General features: G+C 33.9%; 2 protein-coding genes across 2 annotated transcripts; both read left to right on the top strand.

Moving 5' to 3' along the window:
- Positions 1-4,571: 4,571 nt before the first annotated feature.
- Positions 4,572-8,154, top strand: LOC145091859 (T-complex protein 1 subunit beta-like). Its single transcript, XM_079029678.1, has 11 exons — positions 4,572-4,754; positions 5,627-5,672; positions 5,788-5,844; positions 5,932-5,997; positions 6,111-6,222; positions 6,323-6,451; positions 6,534-6,721; positions 6,793-6,869; positions 6,949-7,434; positions 7,510-7,825; positions 7,909-8,154. The coding sequence occupies exons 2-11, from the start codon at positions 5,667-5,669 to the stop codon at positions 8,053-8,055; spliced, it is 1,584 nt and encodes a 527-aa protein (XP_078885804.1). The 5' UTR covers positions 4,572-4,754; positions 5,627-5,666; the 3' UTR covers positions 8,056-8,154.
- Positions 8,155-9,991: 1,837 nt separating this feature from the next.
- Positions 9,992-12,069, top strand: SQD1 (sulfoquinovosyldiacylglycerol 1). Its single transcript, XM_079029679.1, has 3 exons — positions 9,992-10,126; positions 10,443-11,497; positions 11,583-12,069. The coding sequence occupies exons 2-3, from the start codon at positions 10,463-10,465 to the stop codon at positions 11,982-11,984; spliced, it is 1,437 nt and encodes a 478-aa protein (XP_078885805.1). The 5' UTR covers positions 9,992-10,126; positions 10,443-10,462; the 3' UTR covers positions 11,985-12,069.
- The last annotated feature ends 5,931 nt before the right edge of the window (positions 12,070-18,000 follow it).

Raw genomic sequence — 18,000 nt, forward strand, 5'->3', positions numbered from 1 at the left:
ACAACCCCTTTCCTTAAGAAGCTCACATCTCATGCATGGATCACTCTTAACGTCCAAGATGGAATTTTTATGACTCTATATCACTATATACACTGAAAAGGGGTAGATCAAGGCCTTTAGAGTTCATTTACTCATAAAGTCTCCACCTTTTGGACTAAAACCCTAAATACACCAAATGAATGAACCAAAGCAAAGGATAAGAAAGCCTGAAGCTTTATACCTTTTTAGGAAGCCTTTCACGTTGGCTAAGCTCAGATCCAAACTCCTAGTCTCTCTCTCCTTCTATTCCAAGCTCTTTCTCCACCTCAAGACCACAAAGATGTACTCACAAGCTCCTAAATGCACTCTCCAGCTACAAGGACGAAGAATTAGGGTTTAGAGGTTTTGGTGGCTGGGAATGGTGGCCATAAATGAGTTTATCATGTCCTTTAAATAAGGAGCTTGCTCACAATTAGGGTTTCATTCTGCGCCTATTACGCCCAGCATAGCGTACTAGGTGGCTATCCGCGTTACAAACACGCAAACGAGTACGCTAAGCGTACTCTCAAGTATGCCCCGCATACTCGCTCACCACTCTTTTCTCAATTAAGGGTCAAAAATGAACAAAAGCTCAAGGTCAGGGTTTTTATAGAATATACCTAGACTTGGGATGTTACACCACATACCGCGAGTAGTTAAAATATATTATAATAACACTTTGTATATTATATTTTATAATATATTTATTTTTATAAGTTTATAATAATGATAATAAACTTTAACATAAGTTATACTTACAGTAGGGTAAGCATAACTCACTTACTAGGAGGTTTGGCTAGGAACCAGACTCTGAGGGGGTAGAACTTCCGCGCTGAAACGCTCTTCTTCTCGAAGCCTTCTGGCGCTCTGAGACTCACCTCTTAGCACTTGGGAAGTACTAAGTCTTGGGAGAGGTTTAGAGAGAGAAAGAAAAGGGTTAAGGTGTGAGATTTTATGGAAACCCTCACACCCTTTTTATAGGGAGCATGATCTTTGGTATGTTGGGCGTACTCCTCGTAGTACGTTCTGCGTACTCAGTACGCTGCACATACGAGGGGGGCACCTGTCATCATCCGAAGCGAGGACCATATGGAGCAAGAAAGGGCTCGGATCGTGCCACGTCACCCACTTCGCATCAGCCCACTTACGACTTCTAAATTCTGTAACTTTAGCATACGAGCTCCGTTTTTGACGTTATTTATATCCACGCGTTGGAGACGTACTCTACAACTTTTGGTTAGACTCTGCCGGCTAATTTTGACTTTGTTTTTAAAGTTATATTTTAACAGTCTTGGACAGGTAAAGTCCGTTAAAAATTCATAACTTTGTCATCTGATGTCCGTTTTCGTCTGTCTTTTTATTATTAAGCTCTTATTAACGAGATCTTCGATTCTTGTTTAGGTTGTGTCGGCTAAAAATCAGTCGATCTAAACTTCGAATTCCAGGCTGCATACTGCTATGCCAAAATATTAGAAAAATCATAACTTCCCATACAAAGTCAGATTTGGCGTTTTTTTATGCATGCTCTTGGTTTAATATATACTACGACTTTCGTTTAGATCGCTAAGGCTAAAAAGTATTTTATCGCAAACTCACTTTTTACGTCACACAACGTCGTGCCGGTTTTGTTGCGAAACTTCGACAGGTCATAACTTCTTCGTTATACGTCTTATTTCGGTGTTTTTATATCTTCGGAATCCTTAACACATCCACTACAACTTTCTTTATAGATATTCGGTCTATCTATTATTTTATTTTTGACGTTTATTTTTATTCTTAATTTATTACATCATTATAAACAAGTTTAATGCACATAAATCACATAATACTCAAATAATTATTCTTTATTACTTCAAGATGGGTTACAATTATTGTCCCTAACTATTACATCATCATACTAATGCTTAGCCTAGAAACATGGGTGTTACATATATATCATTAGAAAGGTATCGACGATGTGGTCGTTATAAGAATAGTGTTGAATACTTTCGCCATTAGTTTAGTATAAATATCATTTAATCTATTTAAAATAGTATTATAAAGCCCTCACTCTTTTAAGTCTAGTGTTTGGGCTTAGACCCATTTCAGTGGTTCTTAGGGGTAAAGCTGGAAACTTTACCGCTCTAGATCTAATTTTGGTTGAGATCTGAGTTGTGAAGCTCTTAGAGTCGATAATGTCGGCTTAATGTATTAAAAGGTTGGGTTTCTGGCAAACTCGACTGTTTATGGATAAACTCAGCGAGTTAGCTCGATTTTCCCCGACTTTATAGATAATGGAGAAACACAGTGAATTGAAGGACAACTTGGCGTGTTGGGTCAACTCGGGCCGTTAACCTTGACTTTTGACCCTATCTTTGACCAAGTTGCTCTAAGGGGGTACTTGAGGTAATCAGAATTATAACTAAGGAAATTATGGGCTTAGGATAAGGCCCATATTGGGTTGGACCCAATTTGGAAAGTTGGGCCATTAGTGGGCCTTTGTGGATCTTTTGGATTTAGGCCTTAGTTTTGATGCATGTTGGGTCAGGGGTAAAATGGTCATTTTACCCCAAGTATGAATGGTGGGCCTTAGAATGGAACCCAATTGCTAATTGGGTGTTATTTTGATCTGATAGCTCGGAGGTGTCGTCATGGTAGCAACTAGGGATTTCTTTCAGTAAACTTCTGCATTCGAGGTGAGTCTTCTCACTATATCCATGGGTTGAAGGCACCAATTCCGACCCATTACGTGTTATGTGGTATGTTAGTTGTCTTTGTAATACTTGAATGGAAGACCCCAGGGGGAGCCTGTGACATTTGAATATCAGACCATGGGGGACAACCCATGACATTCCAGGTAAAGACCATGAGGGAACCCATATCATACTAGATAAAGACCATGGGGGGAGTTCATGACAACTATATGTATGTTGCATGATAATCTGTGTTTGTATGTTTTATGATATTTTGGGAAACTCACTAAGCTTCGTGCTTACGGTTTTTAGTTTATGTTTCAGTTACTTCGATTTTCAATTGGGAGAGCTTTGGATGATTGCAGAGCACACACCACCTATTTTCGTATTCTGCGAACTACTCTGATTTGATGATGTTATGTTAAATGTTTTGTTACCCTGGTTATTGGGAATAATATGTATTAACGATTTATATATCTAAAACAAAAAATTTTTATGGCATGATTTTTGGTCGTTACATACACACTCATTAGCAACATTGTGGATTCCATGTTTATTATATTGCTCTGATTTTCGACAAATGTAATTTGGAATAAATGGTTTTCTTAAAATGTATTTATAATTGTGAAGTTTTACCTTTATAAAAATGTAATTTTTTTGTTGTGAAAATGCGGCGTTACAGTCTCCTTCATTTGGCAACCGACTCTATTATGATTGACATCGTTATCCAACATGTTTAATCTTTTAATCTCTTGTTTTCCGCTTTATTCTAGCATAATTGAATTTAGCGCATTGTCGATTGACTATCACACCTTCACCTACTATCCTCTCCTTCGAACGTCACTACTCACTACGATTGCTGACTACAAAGGTGGTCGCTACCGCACCCTTACGCCCACCGCCATCGTCTATGAAGTCCAAATTGTAAAATGTAAAGTCTATACTAGCTTACGATTTTGAAATCCAAGTATGTTTCTCACTTTCTCTATAGGTAAATTTTGTTATAAATTATTCTACGATCTTCTCTAAACCATTCATTTTACATCATAAATCTACACCTTAATTTGTTCGACTCACACCCTTCTATTTCATTCATGATATACAAGTACACATAAAGCTTGTCATACAATTACACATGAAGCAGCCACTTGGAACAAGTTTGAAACTTGAGATTTGGTATTGTAAGTTGGAACTTTGTATTTTATATTTGATTTGAAACTTTGTATTTTATTTTTCTTTTGGAACTTTATATTTGATGGTTGAAATTTTAGATATTTATATTTGAGAGTTTGGACTTATTTTTTACTTTAAAATTTAGTTTTATCGATTTGAAAACTAAACCAAACCGAATTGTAATTTGGTTTGAGTTGCCTTGAATTTGGTTTGAACCTAAAAAATTTCAAACGAATGAAACTTAAAAAACCATAAATCAAAATGATTCCCATCCTAAGAGAGAGAGAGATAAGAGATAGACGGTTTAAAAGATGATATATTGATATCGTTCTTCCCATGAAGACATGATAATTTTATGGGAATATTCCTTTCTCATTAAACCTAACTTATCAATAATTTATCTCAATTAACTAAAAAAAAAGCTATTTATAAGTTATTTTTATATTGTACAAGACAAATCTATGTAGTAATAATACATGCAAGGAATGGGCCGGCCTATACAAGAGCTGAAATATAATTCATAAATAAATACACAAAATATACATTACACTAACAGTATTTATTGCTACAATTATCAGTAAAATTTAAAAAAAGATAAAACATATATCATGGAACCCTAACCTATTGATGATAAACATGTTTTCCAACTGACCCATTCTGAAAATTATAAAATTTGATCCGTATTTTCTTCCGAAAGACCGAATCCTACCAGCAACAATGTTGGATTAGGCTGGGAATCTAAAATGATATGGGCCCAGTAGAAAACAGCCCTAATTTAAAACCGATTTAAATTTATTCCCACGAACACTTGCTACTGAACACTGAAGAACTCGGACGTTTTCTGTGATATTACGAGAGACTTCGAAGAAGACGCTAGATCGAGGGAAAAAAGTATGTTTCTTCCTCAGAATTTTCTTGATTATTTTGTTCTATAGGCACATTCTTGTTAGCATAAGGAAATGCATCTTTGAAGATCCGAATCTTTTCGGTGACTAGAAATTTAGTGAAATAAAATGCAGTTCTGCTGTAAATCTTTGATTTATTTATCATTTTCCGTGACATTACGAATTACGAGTTAAAAGAAGCTCGTGGAGTTGAAATTGTTAAGGCCTCACATTTTTTTTTGCTGTAGGAGCTACGTTGTTAGTCATATATCATCTGTTGTAATGTACATTTCTGATCCGGTTGTCAGGCTTCTCGGATTGTCCTCATGACCATGTATACATAAACTTGAACATGACAAAAAGGCCTGTAGACCTCACAGAAGTTAGATTTTACGAATACACATGTCAACATTAGCTCTTTCCTAGTGAAAATTGGCAAAGTGACTGTTCTATCTGTTGTTAAGAATAGTTTATTTTTCGTTTTCACTTTTCAATAGAAAACCTGAATTTATCAAGAATTATGTCTGCAAATTGGAAACCCTAGAAACAAAAATCTTGAAACCCCTAGTTATCTTTGTCACCATCATATTTTTTGCTTGACCCAGGGTAAAATGAATAAGTCCATGGACGTGCAAAATGAATAAGAAAAGAGTACAAGAAATCAGTTAAACATCAGCTGAAAAGGCTTATTTGCTATCTGTTTAAAAGTCCATGGGCTGTTTTGTTATCATTACTTTATAATTTGTTTTGAATTTATGGTGAAAGTTCATTTGCCCAAGTGGTTCTTTCCCCTATTCTTTTATGTGCAATGTACAGAGCAATTTAAAGTTCCTACTTTTATATTATATCTAACTAGAAACTTGATCTCTTTTGTTTCAGATCATAAAAACTTTCAAGGCTATTGGATTTCTTGCTTCTAATGGCTGTATGTTACTATGTTATCTTCATAACTGTTGGAGTTACAACTTACAAATTTGCAATAAGTCTTGTTTATACCCAATCATTTCCCTTTGGTAGTCAACATTTGACTTGCATCTCAGGTTGAAAAACTTTTCAAAGATGAAGCTACTGAAGAAAAGGGTGAACGGGCCCGGATGGTGAGCCTTCTAAGTCTCCCATGACTTATTTTATTTGACTTTATTTCAATTTTCAAATTATTATTACAACCTATTTTCATGATTCAGGCATCCTTTGTTGGGGCCATGGCAATTGCTGATTTGGTAAAAACAACTTTAGGACCTAAAGGAATGGTTAGTCCCCTTTTTAAATCCAAGCCTGTTTCTTATTATTTGTGATTCATGCATCAAGATTTTGATATTTATATCCATCTACTTAATCAATTGAAGTTATTACCTTTTTGCAGGATAAGATATTACAATCCACTGGTAGAGGACACAGTGTCACTGTGACTAATGATGGTGCCACTATCTTAAAGTCTCTCCATATTGACAACCCTGCTGCCAAAGTCCTTATTGGTATCCTAGTAAATTGTTGTTATTTATGTAGTTAAACTAACTATCATGTCAACTTGAGATTTTCTTAAAAAAAAGAATTAATTCTTAGTTTAATAATCAGACATCTCAAAAGTTCAAGATGATGAAGTGGGTGATGGGACTACTTCAGTGGTAGTCTTGGCTGGTGAACTTTTGAGGGAGGCTGAAAAGTTAGTAGCATCAAAAATCCATCCAATGACAATCATTTCAGGTTTTTCTTCACCCCCTTTTTTCTAAATGTACATTTTTCTTTAGTGTATATATTTGTTAAAATGCCAGGTCACTTATTTCAGGTTTCCGGATGGCTGCTGACTGTGCACGTAGCGCATTGCTGGACAGAGTAATGGATAATAAAAAAGATGCAGAGAAATTTAGATCTGACCTAATGAGGATTGCAAAGACCACTTTGAGTTCAAAAATACTCTCACAGGACAAAGAACATTTTGCAAAATTGGCTGTTGATGCTGTTATGAGGCTAAAAGTAACTAGTTCATTACATTGTTCATTGTTGTGACTTCAAAAAGTTGATACATTTCATCTTCAATATGTTAGGGAAGCACAAATTTGGAATCCATCCAAATCATCAAGAAAGCCGGAGGGTCACTAAAAGATTCGTTTTTAGATGAAGGGTAAGTCTCAAAATCTTATTATTATTATTATTATTTTATTCTATGGTTCTTAATTAGTTAAAAATATGTGTTTATGCAGATTTATTCTAGACAAAAAGATTGGACTAGGTCAACCAAAACGTATAGAAAATGCAAAAATCTTGGTTGCAAATACAGCAATGGACACAGATAAAGTAAAAATCTACGGGGCACGTGTCCGAGTCGACTCGATGGCAAAAGTTGCTCAAATCGAAGGAGCAGAAAAGGAGAAAATGAGAGAAAAAGTACAAAAAATAATTGGTCATGGAATCAACTGTTTTGTTAACAGACAATTAATCTACAATTTTCCCGAAGAATTATTTGCAGATTCTGGCATTCTCGCAATTGAACATGCTGATTTTGAAGGAATCGAACGTCTCGCTTTAGTGACAGGTGGCGAAATTGCATCCACTTTTGATAATCCGGAATCTGTTAAACTCGGACACTGTAAACTTATTGAAGAAATTATGATCGGTGAAGATAAATTAATCCACTTTTCCGGTGTCCAAATGGGTCAAGCCTGTACCATTGTTTTGAGAGGAGCAAGGTAATGTAACTATTAACCAATTTTCACTTTACTACCTTTAACTTTTGAATGTTGACTGAATGTTTTGAATTGCAGTTTTCATGTACTTGATGAAGCTGAAAGATCGTTGCATGATGCTTTATGTGTACTGTCTCAGACTGTGAATGATAGCAGGGTTCTTTTGGGTGGTGGGTGGCCGGAAATGGTGATGGCCAAGGCGGTTGATGAGCTGGCAAGAAAGACACCTGGCAAAAAATCTCATGCGATAGAAGCTTTTTCACGTGCACTTCTTGCGATTCCAACAACTATTGCTGATAATGCTGGTTTAGATAGTGCTGAGTTGATTGCTAGGCTTCGTGCTGAGCATCATAAACAGGAGAGTAATGCTGGGATTGATGTGATAACGGGCTCTGTAAGTTTTTATTTTTATAAAATTAAGTTTTATTATAGAAAATTGTTATTTTAACTTTTTGGTTTTTGATTGTTTACAAATAGGTTGGAGATATGGCGGAGTTGGGGATATCGGAGGCATTTAAGGTGAAGCAGGGTGTGTTGTTGTCTGCAACAGAAGCTGCTGAAATGATTCTGAGAGTTGATGAAATCATCACTTGTGCACCAAGGAGGAGAGAAGATAGAATGTAAAAATGTAGTTTATGTGTTTTTAGTTGATTAATAATGAACTTGATGTGGACATGATTTGGTGGATTTAGTGGACTTAATATGTTTTGGTTGTTTTTTGTATGTGAGATCACGTCTTATTTGTTGTAAGACCAAAAAAAAGGGAACCATAGGCATAAATATTTTAGGATAATAACATAAAAACCCTTTAGTTTTCAAGTTTCGCCGGTTTTACCCTTTTGTAGAGTCTAGATTCATTAAAATAGTATGTTTGCCAATTTTTTTCTTCAATTTTATTATTAAAACTCTTACCATTTTTTCCGCTTCAACAAAACCCTTAAGTTTGGTTTTCTGGTTCATTAAAACCTTTAAGTTTGATAGAATTTTTTATTTTTATCGGATAAATTTATAAAGAGGATAAAATTTTTAAAAAAAGTTGTGAATTTTGATGCATTAATGGACATAAAATACGACTTTTGATAAAGCCGATAAAAACTTACAAGCATAAGGGTTTTGATGTGATTTGCCCTATAATATACATATGAACCATAAATTTCAATAGGCACTCGGTGTTCTATGTGGTATTTGAAAATGTGTCCTTCAATGTTTTATAAGAAAGTCATGAAAAATAATGTTTTGATGAAAGGGAAAATGACTTGTAAGGGTAACGAAGTATTAGACTTGTACAAAAAATACCATTGAACTTTTTTTTGTACATATATCACCAATCAACTATAGCTTTTGTACACATATGACCATTAAACTTCACCTTTGTTCAAAAAATATCATTATGTTACCGGTAATAGTAAGTCACCAGCCACGTAACATGCCACGTGGCATGCCATGTGGCTGCTGACGTGGATTTTATTGTATATTATGTACACATTATACTATTAAACTATTTTTTGTACACATTATACCATTAAACATTTTTTTTGTATACATTTTACCATTAAACTTTTTGTACACATTTTATCATTAATCTTATATAATTTATTCAAAAAATACATATGTTTACATAAAATGGGTTTTCCATCACCTATTATGACCCCTTGATTTTGTAAGGTTTGGGGGAAAGAGTTTTTTTTTTTTTTTGGCAATGATAGTAAACACTTTCTTTTACAACTACATTGTGAATTTATGTTGGTCATATATCGATTGAAACCCACAAGGTTTGAACTGGAGACTTCTATCTGGAGTGGCGAAGAAATAATCAATTGTTCATTATTTTAGCTAATGTCTAATAAACATATTCTTATAAGTCATTTTCTTAGGAAACTACGTTTGAGGCACACTTATAAACTCATGAAACATTTTGTACGTGTTACCTTATTATAATCTCCCCTCTTCTTGATTATGGTTGATGATTAAAAAAATGAATTGAAATTATGTCGTTGTTTACCGATAGGAAAATGACTTATAATGATAAGTTTACTAAAATTTAGAAAATCAGTAAAATCCACATCAGGTGATTGGAAACCTACTTTTATGTAATAATTTGTATTTTTTGAAATGATATTTTTTTTTCAATAAATTATATAAAATTAATGGTAGAATGTGTACAAAAAAGTTTAATGGTAAAATGCGTACAAAAAAAGTTTAATGGTATAATGTGTACAAAAAATAGTTTAATGGTATAATATGTACATAATAAACAGTAAAATCCATGTCAGTAGCCACATGGCATGCTACCTATTATTATCGGTAATATAATGATATTAGTTGAACAAATGCGAAGTTTAATGGTCATATATGTACAAAAGTTATAGTTGATTGGTGATGTGTGTACAAAAAAAAGTTCAATGATATTTTTTATACAAGTCTAATACTTTGTTACCTTTACAAGGCATACAAATTGCGTCACCCAGAATCATATAAAGCAAAGTTGAAGGATCGTTTATGTACATTTACAAACATGCAGCATTGGTATAAGCGGAATATCCACATTACAATGCCGCCTGATACCCAATTTCTGGGTTATTAATCAGGACGAAAGGAGGAGATAACAGAGCAAAAACCAAGTTCAGAATCCAGAACCACTGATTTACAAACTGCAAGTGATTTGGTGCTGTTTTCATCAGTTATTACTTGGCAGGTATATGAAACTTCCTCTGATTTATGCTCGTTTTTGTTCGGTTTTGTTAAGCAAGTTTCTGCTCGTAGTCGGCAATTGAAAATGATCTCGTATCTTAGTTTATAGTATTCACTGATGGAATGAAGATATAATCATCAAGGGAGTAATTCGATGATTCGGAATTCTGATAAATTGAAGATAAACCTACTCTTTTATACTAATTTCTGCTCCTTAGTTCTTACTTGTTGAATTTTAGGGTTAGAAAACCGATAACCTAGCAGAAATGCTACGAATTGAGAATTGTTTCAGATAACATCTAACAAAATCCATATTACAGGTACTAAATTGGAGGTGAAAATGGCACATCTACTTTCCGCTTCTTGCCCACTGAACATCTCCTGCTCCAAAACCAGCCCTAAATCATTGAAACAAAGCTCATCTTCATTCCCCACTTCACTCACTCTACGCACTTCAATCCAACCATTCAAAACCCTTTCATTAAACAAAAACAACACAAAGAAACTTTTCTCTGTACGTGCAACCACTCTCCAACAACCCGGAACAAAACCAGGCTCCACCTCCGGCCAAACCTCCGGTGAACAACCAAGGCCAACCCGTGTGATGGTCATTGGCGGCGATGGTTACTGTGGTTGGGCCACTTCCCTCCATTTATCCAACAAAAATTACGAAGTTGCCATTGTTGACAACCTTGTTCGCCGCCATTTTGATGATCAACTCGGGCTCGATTCACTCACACCCATTTCATCAATCCATGATCGTATCAGAAGGTGGAGATCCCTCACACAAAAAGACATAAACCTCTACATTGGTGATGTCTGTGATTTTGAATTCTTATCAGAAGCTTTCACATCTTTCAAACCTGATGCAGTCGTTCATTTTGGTGAGCAAAGATCTGCACCATACTCCATGATTGACAGGTCACGAGCTCTCTACACCCAACAAAACAATGTCCTCGGTACCCTCAACGTCTTATTTGCTATCAAAGAGTTCTCTGAAGATTGCCATTTGGTGAAACTCGGGACAATGGGAGAATATGGAACACCAAATATCGACATTGAAGAAGGGTATATCACCATAACACACAATGGAAGAACAGACACTTTACCTTACCCAAAACAAGCAAGCTCCTTTTACCATTTGAGTAAAGTACACGATTCAAACAATATCGCATTTACATGTAAAGCTTGGGGGATCCGAGCCACTGATTTGAATCAAGGAGTTGTTTATGGTGTAAGAACAGCTGAAACCGAGATGCATGAAGAACTCTACAACCGATTCGATTACGATGGTATCTTTGGAACAGCCTTGAATCGATTCTGTGTTCAAGCAGCAGTGGGCCATCCCCTTACTGTTTATGGCAAAGGAGGGCAGGTTCGTCATTTCATATACTTATTATCTTGAATGTATTGTCTAAACAAATCAATGAAAGTACATTGTTATTTTTTGCATTTAACAGACTCGGGGTTATCTAGACATTAGAGACACAGTGCAGTGTGTGGAGCTTGCGATTTCAAATCCAGCAAAGCGCGGTGAATTTCGGGTATTTAATCAATTCACAGAGCAGTTTTCAGTGAATCAACTTGCATCGCTTGTTACAAAAGCGGGAGAGAAGCTTGGAATTGAAGTGCAAACGATATCTGTGCCTAACCCTAGAGTTGAAGCAGAGGAACATTACTACAATGCTAAGCATACGAAACTCATTGAGTTGGGACTCGAACCACATCTACTGTCTGACTCACTTCTTGACTCGCTCCTCAATTTTGCTGTTCAGTTTAAAGACCGAGTTGACACGAAACAAATCATGCCGAGTGTTTCTTGGAGAAAGATTGGGGCCAAGCCAAAAACTGTATCTGCTTAATATTGTTATGTACTTGGTGAGTTGCTTTGGGAACTCGACTCAGAACTGGACGATTTTAAAATATGAGATTATGGTTTTTAAACTATGTTAATGTGATGCTAAAAATGATGCAGAAACTTGAAAACCTATGCTTACGTGGGAGGTTTTTTTTTGAGTGTTTTGATCTTATGTTGATCAGGGCTTTAGATCTTAATACAAGGCGTTGAAGATAAAGTCTCAAGTCAAGTCATGAATAGAGTTGAATGTTTTTTCATATATTTTGTTAAGTAGAGGTTTTGACTTAAAAAATAAGACAAAAGGAAATAAACTATAAGTGTTCAATTCGGTTAATTACATTTTAAAAAAAAAATAATAATAAACTACTCCAAATCCTATGATTAGAATTATTAGCGAGACATCCTAGGGTTTTGGTTATTGACATGGAGAACTTGTGAAAGCAAAGCTTTTGGAACTGATGATATGATGTGTAGGTTATAAATGTGGAAAAAATAGGGTGTCATTTGGGAAAGATTGTAAAATGATGTCAAAAACCATTTTTATAATTAAATATGACGAGCGACAATGTTCAAACACGCTATATGAAGCTTTGTTATGGGTATGGTGAAAATATCTTAACACAAGAAGGAAAAAACCCCGAAGTATGTTGTTATTTATTACATTACTAGACATTAAGAAAATTTGATGTAAATGTGCATGAATCAAGGAAGTAAACCATTGGAGTTGCCTAATTATGTCATTTGAATAATGTTGTAACCTAGGAAGGCTTAAAAGATCAGAAGGTGAAAGTTGGACACAGGGAGGGCCGGCCCAAAGGCCGGGCGAGCTAGGCCATGGCCCAAGGCAGTAACAAATGATGGGGCATCAAAAATTATGTATTCTTTATTCGTATGTATTTTTTTTGCCCAAAATAATAATCACAACATAAAGCCAACTTGATAAGGGCGTATGTCTGAGAATGCACGAGAGTAGCTAACAAGAAACAAGTAGATGCCTTCGTCTTTTTGGAAAAAACAACCTCCACGCCTAATTCAAGGAGTCCGACAGAATTGAAGAAGACGAGGAGACGGAAGGAATCGATTGGATCAACGCTAACTTGCATCTTTATCCTGCTGCGATTTCCCTAATAAATCAATTAATCAAAGATTTAACTATTATAAATTCCCATATGCTCTCCTCTTTACTCTGTATCTAATATGTAATCTCTTTCAAGTTTCATCTCTACTTTCTTACTTGTTACTTCTGAGATAATTTCTTAATCTCTTTAATCATTGTTTTTAATTCTTCCTTTCATTGAAGCTGTGGCATGTGCGATGTATGGCTAGTAGCTCGAACATAACCAAGTCCTTCAAGTATTTGACTAATTGGCTGTTTGGATCTGTCAATATTGTGAAGCAATAGTTTTCTTATATAGAGTTTAAGTACACATTTTGTTGTTGTTTTATAATTTATAAATGATTTAATCTGTCGTCATTAATTAAGAAATAGTCATATTGTTTGAGTAATTAAATGATTTGTTTAATTGCTCTCACAATGAACCAACACTAGTTAATAGAATTTGGTTGTTTGAGTATTTTAATGATAACTAGATATGTTGCCCATGCTCCGCATGGGCCGTGTGCGTCTGATTTGAGTATCGTTTTTGTTTATAGATTAATAGGCGTTGTTGACTATTTTAGTTGACTTTAGATTATTTTCATATGGATAAACAGTCGGAGATGGATAAATGCAGGAAAAAAAACAAAAAAGTTAAAAACGAAGACCAATATAGAAAAAATATACCAAAAGAAAAAAAATGACAAACACAGAAAGTGCAAGTATGAAAACACTTAAAAAAACGTGAGTTTCACTATTCCTAACTCGTTGTTGATCTTTTAGCGGAAAAACCCGGCCGTTGTCCCGAGCCATTTTTTGTGTTTTTTATAAAAAAATGTAAAAGTTTTGACTACAAGGACCAAAAGTGTCAAAATGACTAAAGAGTTAAAGGGGTTAGAATTAACAAGTTTTTAAAAAAGGGACCAAAGTTGTCAATTCCATTAAGTTTTATGGCCAAACTTTGAATATTAAAAGGTTCATAAAAAATGTAAAATTTTTTATTGCAAGGACCAAAAATGTCAAAATGGCTAAAGAATGAATGACAAAGTTGACAAAAAAATGTCCAAATTAACTATTCATAACTTTGAACTTTTTTAATATATATATATATATATATATATATATATATATATATATATATATATATATATATATATATATATATATATATATATATATATTAATTTGTTTGATTTTGAGTTGATTACTGTTACAGTATGCTTTGTGCCTTTCTCCAATAATTTACATGTGTATTAGAAGGATTGAAAGTATAATTTACATATCACAGGAAACAAATCTACTTGTTGCAATACCAAGCTTTCTCCATCCATTGTAAACCGTAACAAAGAAGTTTTTAAAAATCAAAAATTGTACAGGTTTTATATGCAGACTAAATGGCCTAAGAAAGACTGAATTGTCCAGCATAATTGATATTTTTGCAATAAAGAATATACCAACATAAAAACATCAATTTAGGTGATGTTAACAAGTTTTTGTTTGTATGTAAAAAAATTTTTTATATATAAAAATGATTTTAAATTGGTTTTACTACTCTACGTTGTATATGGGTTCGGTACAAATATAGGGGCATCAATAAGTGTTTTTGCCCAGGTTGTTGCTAATAAGACACACCTTGGACACCCAATTGACTACTTTTTAAAAAGTCAACTTATAGTTAACTACTTATAATCAGTTTTTTCGGAAAACAATTCAATTTCAACCAATAAAAATATTTCAAAATTAAATTAGGTTGTCTATATGGTAAAATGAGGTGTCTTTTTAGCCAACCCCTTTTTCCCACGGCATGAAAAACGTATGATATGGACCGGCCATTAGGATCGCACATGAACTCAGCCGAACCCGAACCTAATCAAGTTCGAACTCGGTTTGTTTAAATTTTTTTCGGCTCGAGCTCGTCGAGCCTTATGATACGGAGCTCGAGATCAACTCATGAATAATTATATGGGATTGGGCTCGGCTTGGACTCATACGACATACCTTAATTCCCTGAAAATGAAATGGTACTGGTTAAATACTTATTTTTTAACGTATAAAAATAAAAAAACAATTTTTTCAATTATATATATGCAGACTTGTTTTGGTTGTCGAGCCTAATCGAGCTTAGTAACACTTGAGCTCAAGCTTGTTTAATAAACAATTGTAATATTAAGCTCGAGCTCATTTAAAATCGATCTTAAATTGAGCTTTTAATAAGTCGATCCCAAGTAGTTTGACTCGTTTTTATCCCTAGTTAGCATGCATTAGGAAAGTAGCACGATGTGATCAAGAATGAGATATTTGACTATTGCAAAGATGTTTTCTCGTATATACGAACTGTATGAACATTAAGCAAACATTTTTGGTCAAAGCATGAGAAAATTGACCCAAGGGAAATTTAATTGGGTGCAGACTTGGGGTGCCAACGTGCCAAATATCTTGGTCCGAGCTGGAATGAAAATGAAAAATGGAGCATGCTTGTGTAAGGCACAATCCGAGTTGACCTAGTGCCAATTTAGGCATGGCCTGTGTTTGAAAAATAGTTGGGTCTGACTCATTGACTAAAATTTGACCAACATAGATTTAAGCCAAAAAAGTCATATCAAACTTTCCATAAATAGTCGTGTGCGTTCTAGGGTGCGATTTGTGTGTGTAAAACCTTAAGAATGTGAATTCAAGTGCAATTAATAAGATAAACCTACAGAGAATCAAATATCTTCCGACAATTTGTTCTTATCTATCCCTCTATTCATTATACTCATTAGATAAAAAAAAGTGTCAAAATAAAGAGAGATGATTAAGAAAAAAAATTAATAGTATCCACTTGTTATAATCTTATATAAGTAGAATGATATTTGATTTTTCAAACCTAAATTAAGGTTGAATCAAGGTAAAGGTTATTGATTATATCTTCTTTTGGAAAGAATTGAGTTAGTTAACAGTTTCTAAGATGAGAAACTATACTTGCATGTTTGAATTAAAGATGGATAAGATACAATTAAGATATAAGTCATAATTACATGAGTTAATGACTTCAATTAAGAAACAATAGTAAAATGCAAGTAAAAGAATTCAAGGACTAACTCGATATCAATAAAATTATTAATTTCTTGATCAATATAAAAATAAATGGTAAGAGATTATCATGGTTTACTACTGTTTTGATGTATAAATTGCAATGTAAAGATTGTTGGTGGATATGGAGGATTTTTGGGAATTTAATAGTGGACTAAAAAGTCTAAATTTGACAATTGTGCAAGATGCAAGAATGTGGGAACTTATAACTTGAAAGGCACATTACATGATATTGAAAGTAGGGAAAGTGTTGATATAAATAAATTGAACTATTGAAGGATAGAACAGCCTAATGATGTCACTGTAACATAATGTAAATAAGAGATTGGTCAATATGAAAGCATGATGTTATTATTGTTATTCTAAGACTTTTTGGAGTAAAAACATTTGTTCTTAGGTAATTTGACAAGTTTGGGATCAAATATAGAGCAAGATCAAGGTAGTTGTTAATGGTTATGATAGATTAACCTTTGACACGAGTACATGTGAATTTTATCTCTTGGATTATATTTCACAAACCATATTATTTCATTATACATAAGCTTTTACCATCATATGTTACATTGAGTTGCAAAGTTTTCATTTCTATGAAATATTATGCTTAATATAATCTTTTTAATAATATGTTACCACTTGCATCTCTAACACTATGTGTGTACTTTGAACAAGATTGCATAATAGCCTAGTAAGGGTCTAGACCAAAGGTCATTAGTGGGACCAAAAGAATAAATTGCAGAATAGCAAGGATGATTAAGTTTTAAATGACTGTTTAATTATTTTTATTGAGAATGATGTGTTTCTACAAGTTTTTGATGACGGTATCATTGATCGATTTTAAATCATTACGACTAGAAAAATACAATTGTAACTTTTCTTAAATTGTTTTTTTCTTTCCGATTTACGACTTTAAATATTATGAAACTCTTTGTATTTACTATTTTGAGCAATGACAATGTTTGTATCCGTATCAAAAATTCTAGTTACGCCACTAAGCTGATGGATGGATTTAGAGGGTTTCCAGCTTGGCTGATGCAACCTTTCAAATTTTATAGCATGGTGTAAAAATTTTGGAAAATTTTCGATGTAATATAAATTTTCTAGCATGCAACTTCTAAAATCATATGTGCAACCCATGTAATTTTATCCTGCATCCGCCATTAAATTGTATCTCTTGAGACTTTTTATCTTACGTATCTCTTTTTTCATGATATGTATTCCATGTGTCTGTGATAGATGACTTTTTTAGACTTGATTTTTGGGACATCTAGAAGATCGAAATTTTAGGCATAGCATGTTGCCATCTTGGATAGGAAACACCTGGTCAATCTTTTGTTATATAAATGTAGATATATAATTTACTTTGCTTTCATATGCCTTTTTGTCGATCGTTGTAACCCCAATACTCCATTCCATTTATGACCTTGTCTAGAACCTTGCTTCCTGTTGTAGTCGATATTATAAGCAATAATGTCTCTTTATTATCATATTATGCTTATTCCCAAAGGCATGAATAGGGGTGTTATCAAAACGAAATCATATCACGCAACTAATATTTCGTCAATTTAATTCACTATTCGATTTAGATTCAACGGTTATTGGTGTAACACATAAGGTTTTTCTCTGCAAAAAATGCATTTAAGATAATAAGTCTTTCGGCATCATTTGACAAATAAATGACTTCATATCATTGGTTGGACATAAGCATCAAGACAAAATTTGTACAAACTCATAGAGTTTAAAACCCATACGATTCTCACCCCTTCAGATATTTATTTTGAGTTTTGACAGGTAAATAGTTTGTTATTATCTACTATGATATCAATTTGAAGTAAAATAAGCGATAATAATCACT

The sequence above is a fragment of the Lactuca serriola genome, chromosome 3 (genome assembly GCF_051521515.1).
Source record: "Lactuca serriola cultivar US96UC23 chromosome 3, Lser_US96UC23_V15, whole genome shotgun sequence".
NCBI classification, from domain to species: domain Eukaryota; kingdom Viridiplantae; phylum Streptophyta; class Magnoliopsida; order Asterales; family Asteraceae; genus Lactuca; species Lactuca serriola.